This window comes from Cucurbita pepo, chromosome LG05 (assembly GCF_002806865.2).
Source record: "Cucurbita pepo subsp. pepo cultivar mu-cu-16 chromosome LG05, ASM280686v2, whole genome shotgun sequence".
Lineage (NCBI taxonomy): Eukaryota > Viridiplantae > Streptophyta > Magnoliopsida > Cucurbitales > Cucurbitaceae > Cucurbita > Cucurbita pepo.
In genome coordinates this window covers 7,302,488-7,313,879 of record NC_036642.1, presented here as the reverse complement: position 1 = coordinate 7,313,879, position 11,392 = coordinate 7,302,488, and the positions used below count along the sequence as shown (strand labels likewise).

Below are 11,392 nucleotides of genomic sequence, written 5' to 3'. Positions count from 1 at the left end.
ATGAATTAAACAGTGACTACTACTTTGAATTGTTTTTATTGTTATCTTTTTCCATGTGCATTGTGAATCGACACATGGCATGGGGACAAGCACGCCGTACAACGGTGCTCCTTGTACTAGATAAGGCGTACAAGTCGTTAGTTGATTTAAATACCAAATACCATCCGAATAATATATATATATATATATATAATATTATTTAAAAATATGTTCCATATATTTTTTTTAAATAAAATAAAATAAAATTTTGTAAGTAAAATATATAACACAAATATAAAACTATGACAAAGAATTAATGGTATTTATTTGGCTTATTTTCCTTTTTTTTTTTTTTTTTTTCTTTTCTCAAAATAATGTCACCAAAACAAACGGTTTGAATTGCACGGATTTTAAAAATTAATGAAAAATGAAAAAGGGGTTGTCAGGGTGAGAACTACCCACCAAGTATCAATGGGCCATGGAGACCCGGCCCGCTATCCTTCCACCGACGGGAGAGGGAGGTGACGCTGCTCTGTGAAGCCAGCCTCTCGCGGTTCCCTCCATCTTTAAGGGCAGCTGCCCCTGGGCCTTCGCCCACAAACAACAGCCCAACTCCCTACTTGGAATGGATAGACCAGATTAATATGGGCCCTACCAGATGGGCTGGGCCAACCTCCAGCCACTTTAATGCCCTCATTTGAGTTACAAGCCCGCATTACCACGCTCGGCGGTCACTAGTGGCTCAAGTCACATTATAAGCACTACATCTGATTTTAAATCTAGCAATGTGGGATCCAGCTGAGACCTTGGTCTCTCAGATTTTATTATTTTATTATTTTATTAAGTATTTTTTGAATTTTAAACAGTGATTAGATGTTTGTGTATATGAGTTTCAAATAACGATTAGATTTTATTATTTTAGTTTTTTAACAATAAATTTATAAATACATCGCCCTATGAGTATTCTTGTTTTTTATCTGCTTAATAAATATTTTTTTAAAACCAATTAAAAACATTTTTTTTTTTAATTTTTAATTTGTATAAAAATTAAAATGATTTCTAAATAAATGCAAAAGAAATGTGGTTAACAAACTAGGTCTATAATAAATTAAGAAAACCTGCAGCGAAGGTAAAATGATAGTAGAGTTATAGTGGCAACAATTGAGACATGGGAGCGAGCACAATAAACTTTCAATTGAATGACTCTGCAGTTGAGGCTTAGAAAAAATAAGAGAAAAACAAACCAAAAATCTAAATTTGAGAACAATCTAAGAACAAAACCAAGAACTTACTATCCCTTCGTGGATGATTGAGCACATGATGAAATCGGTGGCTTTGAGACGACGATATCCAAAGGACAAGGGCATGAGCTAAGGACGATGACAACCCTGCACCCAACAATGGTATAAGGTGAACGAAGAAGAATCGTAAACTCAGTAAGAGAGAAAATCAACAAAATTGAGAGATGTTAGCTTCATTCATTTGGATGTCAAATATAATTCAAATAAATTTAAATATAATTCAAATAAATTTGGATTGATAATTGTTTTTGAGTTCTAACCCAAATTAAAAATAAATAAATAATTGTTTAAATTTTATATTAAACAGTGGAGTGATTTGTACTGATTTTAAAAGTTAAATGAGAAATAAAATGAAATTAAGAAATTGTAGAAAAAAAGTGGATGTGAGACGGAGAACTACCCACCAAATATTATTGGGGCATGGAGAACCGGCCCGCTATCCTTCCACCGACAGGAGAGGAAGGTTACGTTGCTCTGTGAAGTTAGCCTCATGCAATTTCCTCCGTCTCAAAGAACAGCTGCCCTTGGGCCTTCGCCCAAGAACAACAACCCAACTCCCTACTTGGAATCGATAAATTGCTTGCCCCTGGACATCCAGGTGATCTCAGCATTGGGAGGTCTCTTCCAATCTACTGTTAAAAACCATTTCTCGATTCGGTGACTCTTCACATTTTCTCTAACGGAGTCTCTCCTACTTTCTTCGTTGGAAAATTCTTCTTCTTTGAGTGATGTCGTACCACCTCCTTGGGTTTGGTGTCTTCTTGGTTGGAATAGTAATGTTTCAAGTTACTGATGTAGACAACAGGGTTAGTTCGCATCCACAAGAGTAATTGGATCCTATATGATATGAGTCATTCAACTTCAGACTCAGTAGAATAAGTGTACTAACATATGGAGCAACTTTAGAAAAATTGTTAAAATACTCATCAGATGCATACTCTTTTCCGAATAAAGAAAACTGAAAAGTATAAGTTCTTAAGGTTCTTCTATTCAAATGTGTGACACTGAGGTTGAGTTCATGGCAGCAACTGTGGCATCGTGCCAAGCATTGTGACTGAAAATTTTGTTGAGCGAAGGGACTAGAAGTGAATTAAAGTCGGTAACTCTCTATGTTGATAGCAAAATCTGCGATTGCACTGATGAAGAATCCGGTATTTCACAGACGCAACAAACACATTGACACTCACTTCCACTTCATTCGGTGTCGAGAAGAGACAAATCATTGTGGTGTGCATATGCACTAGCTAGCAACTTGCATATATTCTAACTAAGACCCTAGCAAGGACTAAGTTCGAGATGCAGGAGTTGTTGAGAGTGAAGAATCTCAAACAAAATTAAGTTTATGGGAGACTTAGACTTGAAAGTTTGTTGCTTTAATTTGGAAGATGAGGAAAAAGTTTAGAAACTGATCCACGTTTTCTCCGATATAAATACATTGGACTTCTCATTACAGGAAAAATAATTAAAAAGACTGACTTAAACGTTCTTTTATTTAAAAGATCTTCAAGTTGTTTGTTCTTACATTTTCCAATCGTTGGGTCACATCCAACAAATCAATCTATTACAAGCATTAAAATTTTAAGAAATACACAAAAATTCTTTTAAATAGTAGGTTTACAATTTGAGTTATCACAACAATATCCTAACAATAAGAATTTCAAATTAAAAAAACGCTACAATTCAAACATACTTCAAAGCTTCAATCTAAACAATTCCGTGTTAAATAACTATTAAGACTAAACAACTATGCACCCACAAATGCTTGCTTAATAGTTAAATTGATAAATATGATAACTTTAAGAAAGATAGAACACCTATAACACTTGCAATCAATTGATGTATTTAATCTACCTTAATTAATTACCTTTCTCTACTGTCCACTTCTGATTACTCGTGTGTACAAGCGAAAGTTGTATAATGTATCAATATTTCATTAGTAATTAGTATACCACATCATAATTCTATTAAATTAACTAACAAGAAAGATAATGATTTAGACACTAAAAGAGTGTTTTTCCCAAGATTAAATGGGGCAGTTCAAAGCTCAACAGATCATATTTAGACCAAATATTATATAATCCAAACTGTTCAATAAATTGTAGCAGTTATTATTGAGGACAAAGAGAAATCAAAACTAAGGCAATATAACAGAGCAGAGTTCCAGACAATTGAAAAATGTAAGCATCCAGAAAAATAATAATCCAGAACACAACCGGAACAATCACTTTCACACAAAGATTGTTGAAATGTAAGAGGCAAACGCCTAAACTGGATAAAAATGGTAGCTGAATGTAGCAAACATAGCCTAAGAATTTAAACTACTCCAGGCAATTGAATGCCAAAGCTACTTAAGAAAAGGGCATTAAGGTTGGTTCGAATTTCTTATCGGTATTATACAACAATCTTTACTTCCAATTCTAATAAGAAACGCATCAAGTTCTGTTCCTTACCGTCAACACAATCTGACATCAGACAACCGGGATAAATTCTTGATCAATCTGGTTAGGCACAACAGCCAATCATGCCGCTTTCTGGGTGACCTGCACCAAGCATTCATGAAGATAAACATCCAAAAAAAATGCCTCATTTAATTGGGTAAAAAGCGAATTTGGTCCTTACACTTCTATTCAAGAATTTAACACTTGAACAACTTCAATGTTTTACAATTTAGTCCACTTTAGTTTCAAATGTGTATCATTTTAATCCCAACTTTAGTATGGGATTATTAAATTGATTTAGTCCCCACTGTGAAAGATCTAGTTAGAATGTAATAGGTGCTACCTTGACAACCCTTGAAATCCCACACAATAAAGGCCATGTTTGCACACAAGAGGGAAAAAAAAAAAAAGATATGCAAGTGAGATTAGGTTGCAGCCATGTCAAATCCATGTTATACTGTAATGGATTAAGATTAGACATAACAACGTTGAGACCACATGACCTTGTTATATACTTACTCAGGACTATATTGTTTCTCCGATGAAAGTACAGGATCAAACGTATTCTTTTAACCTAAATTATTCTTCTTTTTTATGTGAAGTTTAAATATGAGAAGAGTGAGCGGTATACCAATGGCACATGGCTCATAATCATTCTTCTCAAACTTTTAAAGCAGCTTTGTGAACCATGGTCTCCTTGTGTATTTGGTGACAACTCTTTTCAACAAGATCAAGCAGCTTCTCCAAGTTTGTTGCCCATGAATTTAGAATGTCATTGCTGTCCTTCGATGTCTGGAAGCTGACAATGCCCATTGGCCTGTCGATCTTCGCCACTAAAGCCTTGGACACAACCATTTCAGAAAGATGCTTCTCTGCTTCCTGGATTAAGAAAAGACACGGTATTAATAAAACAGATCGAGAGAGAGAGAGAGAGACCTAGAAGAAAGGAAAATTTAGCACGTTTGTAACATATCTACAAACCTTGAGGTTGAGGCACAGCAGCTCAGCAAGTCTCTTCAATGTAATCCTTGAGTAATACTTCGACACAACAAGAATATTCTAAAAAGAAAAAAAATATGTTCAGTTACAATGACCAAATGTTCAGTACACGGCTAAACAAAGTAAAGAGATACAACAAAGGGAACATACATGCTCGATTATCCTTTGTTTAAGATCTTCTGCAGCTTTCTCAACCAAAGAGCCTCCTAACAAGTTCTTTTCATTATCGAACTCATCCTTGTAATCATTCCATAGAGCTGTCCATTGGATGACCTCCATAGTAACTAGCTGTTTCAACAACAATCTAGCAGTACAACAAGAATACGAAATAACTAACCGATGCTAAATAGTATTCATCTGCAATTTCAATTCACTAGACATGAAATTTGAACAATGAACTCAAATAGTTCAATGTTCATACATCCTTGTAAATGAGAAAATGCTCTAAAAAGTGAACGGCATACCTGAAATTTGGGATCTCTGAAAGATTCTTGTCTTCCAAGATGGAATTAAGAAGGCTCGACTGCATAGGCTCATGTGGTGATAGAACTAGGTACCAACAGATTTTCCTCAGGACCTACAGTGATACAATTAGACAAGCGCAACATAAACTGGGACAACATGAAGGGGGAAAGAGCTTTACTGGTATCCACTGAGCTGAGTTTTCCTTAACAGATGGAATATCATATATTGATTTGTAGCAGCGACAAATTTCTAGGTAATCCTGGTGATGCGAATAATACCTACAGAGGATGATGAACAGACCTGTAAAATATTTCATTGCAAAAGAAAAAATATGCAAAGCCTTCGTCATAAATGTAATGTCTGTTGCTCATACTCGTTCTCAAAAAAAAAAAATCATGCATACTAGTCTTTCAACTCCTTATGTGGGCTTGTTTTTTGTATGCCCTTGTACATTCTTTAATTTTTCTCCATGAAAGCGCAGTTTCTTATTGAAGATTCAAAAATATTCATGCATACTAGTCTTGAACTCCTTATGTGGGCTTGTTTTTTGTATGCCTTGTACATTCTTTAATTTTTTTCGATGAAAGCTCAATTTCTTACCAAAGACAATGGAAGAAAATGAATGCTTATACATCAAGCAGAAAATGCTTCTCATTTCATCTAGTACGAAACTATCATCTCTTCCTGGTTCTAGGCAGCCAAGAACAAACGCCATTGTTTTGCACAAGATTTCAAACAAGTGAAAATTTAAGATAACTATCAAGTTTTCTTTATTCATTTATTTTTATGGAAATTTGAGTTTCACTGAGAAATTTTGAAAGAATACAGATGGGTATGCATAAAGATAACCAAAAAAGGAGCCAAACAATAATTTGAACTAACTATACAAAACCAAGCTTCAATCTAGAAGAATAAGACCTAATTACAAAAATCCTTAGAGAATCACACCCAAAAAGTGTATCAAGCCTGGCAAGAAAACAACATCTTCTCTAGACTTTTCAACCTCTCTAAATATCTTACTACTCTAAAGCTACATAAGGCTTACTCGTTGAAATTTGGTGCTTCCTAGTATTCGCTATATTATTATTCTTTGTTCCTAATTCCATCTCAAGTAAGCTTGATTTTTGAGAGAATGTGGTAAATCCACTCATAAGGCTCAGCGGAACTAAGTCTCTAGATCCCAATTGGATGGGGGACTTGACCTTGGGGTTGTGATGAATAGAAATGAAGCTTTTAGCAAAATGGGAGTGGAGATTTATGATGGAACCCCATGATTTTTGGAGGGTGGTTGTGAGCATTCATGGTTGTTCCTCTTTTGATTGGCACACAGCTGGCAAGCACGATATGAGTCCTAGAAGTCCCTGGATAAAAATCATGAATATTTGGCAGCTAGCAGGCTCTTTTGCTACATTCAAATTGGGAATGGGAAATTGAATATAATTCTGGAATGATAATTGGGCTTGTGGCTCTCCTTTCACCATTTCTTCGTGACTCTGTACATCCTCCTACCACCCTCCCCAAGCTACACCTCAATACAACAGTGTTCTAAGGTTGCCCAATATTAAGGTTTGCTCATGAGTTCTGAGGTTATCTTCAAAATTTATAAACAAAACATCACATAGTTGCTTGAAGTTGAAGGGTCGCAATTAGGGACAGGACATTGCAAATATTACATGCACAAACAAAAAGCAAATTCAAATTAGGAATACTCTCATAGCATCAACTCTCCTGAGATCCACGACAAGTTTATAAGAGCTATAACAAAATTTTAGAAGAAGCTACCATTTACCTGATCATCAATTCATAGTAAATACGCTTCAACTCCATTAACGATGGAATATCAGCTGGAGCCTCCTCAACAATATTATCACCTTCTTTAGGTTTCTTCTTCTCTTTTGTAGGATCGGCATCAAAGACTCTTGGACTGATTTTCCTTGATAGGATCTGAGCACGAACATAATCCTGACGGTCTAAACACAGACGAACCTGCAATTAAGATTCAAAAATACGATCTTGTTTTGTCACAAAAATTTGAATCAACATTCAACAAAAGGATTTCTAGAAACAGAAGAGTGCAAGAATAACCTATAACCAGTTAAAAAAGACCATACTTGTTCGAGAATGAATGCAATTTTCTCAGTTTTAGCCATGGCACCAAAAGTCTCCACCTGTGATCTTAATTATCAGAAACATGTAAATGGGAAGATTGAAACGTAAACATTCTGATTGTCGCCAAAGTATATAACACATACAGCAATTTCTTGCATCAAATCTGCAGCTTCTGCAATAAGCCCCTGCTCCTCTTTAATTTTTGCTAATTTTTTTATTAACCGAGCTCTCTCGATTTCCACATATATCTGCAAACCAATAGGTTGAAATATAAAAATACTAAGCTCAATACGGTTGAATGAAAAATATTTTCCTCATCAAGAAAAAATTTAAGGTAAGACAAAATTTACCTTTCCTGCAGAAACATTGTTAAGCGTCTTGATAAGCTCTATTTTGGTCTCGATATCTGGTGTTTCATCAATGTACTGCATTGCTTGTTGCACCATTGCAGTCACAGCCTAAACGAAAATTAAACACAGTGTAGGAAGTTCAAATTTAAAGAATCAATAGTACCTGACTGAGAGGCCCCTTTGATGTGAATTTCAATACACTACTTAACTAATTCCTTAGAACGATGCTTGGATGAAAATAATCAAGTTAAATGTACAGTGAACAAACAACATGAAATGCAGAATAGTTCATATAGGGAAAGTAAGCTGAAGACGATTGAAGCTGAGACGCAAAGAGTAAAAAGGAAACATAGCTGCTCTGATGCGAAATGGTTGAAAGTGGAAAGCAAAGAAACACCAATTCTTATCTGCAAACCTGTTTGAGTTGTCCACGGCGTTTGGATAAGAGAACAATCTGGTCATTAAGAGTCCTCCATGCTTTTGCTTCAAAGCAGAGCTGTAATATGTCAGTGGCGGCCTTCTTGGTGCCGGCCACATCTCCGGCAAGGCGCATCTGCTTCTCGACATTGAGCAGCTGCTCGATGGAGGCCTCTAAGTTACGTTCACCTTCCTGAAATTCCACAAGATCCAGCATCGAATGCGTATCATAATCGGAAGTGATGACACAACAGAAGAATCAAAGACTCAGATCTGAAAATGAATTTAAATCTGCAACTACGAAAGAGTACCATTTCTTCAACTGGATTTGGAGATGAACCCAATTGATTTTGAGATTTAAACCCTACAAGAAATAGATTAGAGAGAACTGCGAATCACAGAGCAAGCCCTCGAACTCCAAAGTTAAACCCTAATTGAAGAATGACAGATTCGGATGTCTTTCGTTCCCCAACAAAACTTGCCCATCAAGAATTCCTCGAGGGCCTTGCAACTGCACCTTTTTTATGTCCTCAAATTACCATTATACCCCTAAAATGATCATGTTTCAATAATACTAAATTTTTTTTAAAAAAATTATGATCTCTTTTAAAATATTTCAAAATTACTTTTATTATTAAACTATGAATGAAAAATGCCTTTAAAACTTTCAAAATTATTTTAAAATTTTAAATAAAAATTTTGCGCACAACCGAACCACGGGAGAAATAGGACCCGAACGAATCATTCTTATAGGTATGCGTTCGTACAAACATGCGAGGAGAAGTAATTCATGCTCGATGTACACACAACATACATGAATTCCCGCATAAAAATAATGGTTCAAAATAGGATGATGCATACAATACTTCTATAATATCATGACATACATTCTCTGAGGCATAACACATTTTAATTCCTAGAATCTTGAGAATCATACACGTGGTCATATCATTATGATCACGAGAATTACACGTGTGAAAGCACGATATATCAAATAAAACATACTTGTCATATCAATTTCATCTGACTAGCTCAGTAGACATTCCAACAGTGAGTCCACTTATAGTTTTTAGGTGCACTTAGTCCTCCTAAACTTATCTTCATCGAATTTTACCTACAATATTTGTCACGATCCGAATTTCAAGATGTTCGAAGTATGGATTGCAACTTCGCCCATCAGTCTAAGCTCGAGTGGATTATTTTTCTACTTTGATGGTTTTTTATTGGTGTGCTTATAGTACATCCGGTTGGTAAGAGCAGAGACTTTTCGTCTTGTAATGGAAGCGTTGGAAACCGATATAATTTTATTAAGAATTAAAATAAAGTAATTAATATAAGAATAACAACTCGACCTTTGTAGAAATTGTTGATTGCAAGCCTCCTAAATGTATTCCAACCGTTCAATAGGTCTTTCACAAAGTCTTCTTTACTCTGACTCGAATACAAGATCAAAAGTTGTAGGAAACGCTTGAAAGAAAATCTTCAAAGAATTCGAAAAAGACAGTGAGACATTGACTAAATTATAAAAGTCTATTTACGAAGACTTTAATTTTTATCAAATAATATATTTGAGTATATAATATATTAATATATAACCTTTTATTTAAATCATATTTAAATTTGAACGTATTTAATTAATTTGAATTTCATTGATCTAATATATACTAATTAATATATATTAAATTTTAATTTCAACTCTTCACATTAATTTTTTTTTCTATTTATGTTAAATATTAATATTTAAATTAAATATATTTTTTTCTCAAAATGTATTTAATAAATATTTTAAATATTATTTTGAAATTTTGAAATTTTGAAATTTTGAAATTTTTTTTTTTTTGATAAAATGCTAATTAATTAATTTTCATTCATTAACTATAGGTCACTCCGTTTTAAACTTAGAGTTGCACTCTTGTGTACGGTAAGACAAATTATATTCATTGATATAATCATTATAAGCAAGTCCATCTTTAGTGAGTTATTCATAATTACAGCTAAGTCAAATGTCCGTTTTACCCTTGATTACATCTTTCACTTAGGTATCACTAATTCTGTAATGAACAATTTGTTTATGATCTAATCATAAATCAAGTCGATCATTCACGACTTGTTCATAATTGCAGCTAGGTTAAAAATCTGTTTTACCCCTAATTACATCTTTCACCTTAAGTATCACTCATTCTCTGATGAACAATTTGTTATGATCCAATCATGAACGTCTCTCTCAGGCCAATAATAGGGTGAGGTCTTATTGTTGAAGTCCCAACAATAGCATTTAAAGGTGATATGAACCAAGAGACATCAATCATACAATATGTTTCAATGAAGATGAGAATAAAATATTGTTAAAATTATCAAGAGATATTTCAATTCGCCACATTTAAGAAGAATGAAGTTTCATGTTATAAATTTTGGGTGGATTACAATTTAGAGTAATTTAGAGTTATTGTATTTCATTAATGTATTTTAAGACTTTATATTTATTTTATGTTACAATTACATAATGGTTAATTATGGTCATTAAATATGAATGTTACCGCTCTTGTAATGCCTTTAATAGTTTCATTTGAGACTTTACATTTTGAGGCTATATAAAGACATGTATGTTGTATTTGTAAGTAGACTTGGAAAATATAGTAAAATAAGCATCTGTGCTCTTCTTTAGCCAATGACTAAGTTTATTTGCAATTCTATGTAGTTTAGGTTGCATGTAGAATCATTCAAGCTCGACATGATCAATCTTGCTTGTGGAATGATTCGAATCTCAATCAAGTGTTCTTGCCTTAGATATTTGATCAACAAAAATCATTCAAGCTAGACATAATCGATCTTGCTTGTGCAGTGATTCGAATCTCAAACAATGTTCTTGCCTTAAGATATTCGATCAACAAGGTAATCCGAATCTTATTTCCCAGATAGTGATTTCTTATCTTATCAAAAGGAATTACTCATCTACTTACCTAATGTGGAAAGAAGCCATTCCATTTGATCAAAAGTCCTAAAAATGGTAGATATTGAATAGGTTATGCAAATCAAAAGACAAACCCTCACAACAAGGTTCATAACTCGATCAAGATTAAGATGGGGTGACACATGATCATCGTGGGAAATATTAATCTTCTTAATTAACGGATTTATAAATATAAATTCAATATTGTGGTCTAGTCTTGATCCTCTGGTATGTTAATCAGTTATGGTTCAAGATTACAATAATAATTTTGGATTTTTTTTTATAAATAGACAACATTATTATTAAAAATTAAATACGAGATTTTAGGACATAAATTCCAATGATTAATGCTCTACACGTACGTGCAGAAGTTGTGGAATTCTT

The 11,392-nt window shown here is 33.9% G+C and overlaps 1 protein-coding gene across 1 annotated transcript; it reads right to left on the bottom strand.

Moving 5' to 3' along the window:
- Positions 1-3,438: 3,438 nt before the first annotated feature.
- Positions 3,439-8,576, bottom strand: LOC111795471 (26S proteasome non-ATPase regulatory subunit 12 homolog A-like). The gene is made up of 12 exons (XM_023677919.1): positions 8,370-8,576; positions 8,057-8,251; positions 7,642-7,749; positions 7,435-7,539; positions 7,294-7,350; positions 6,972-7,168; positions 5,361-5,460; positions 5,182-5,294; positions 4,868-5,021; positions 4,700-4,777; positions 4,350-4,597; positions 3,439-3,820 (listed from the first exon to the last, which is right to left on the bottom strand). The coding sequence occupies exons 1-11, from the start codon at positions 8,370-8,372 to the stop codon at positions 4,379-4,381; spliced, it is 1,329 nt and encodes a 442-aa protein (XP_023533687.1). The 5' UTR covers positions 8,373-8,576; the 3' UTR covers positions 3,439-3,820; positions 4,350-4,378.
- Between the last annotated feature and the right edge of the window lie 2,816 nt (positions 8,577-11,392).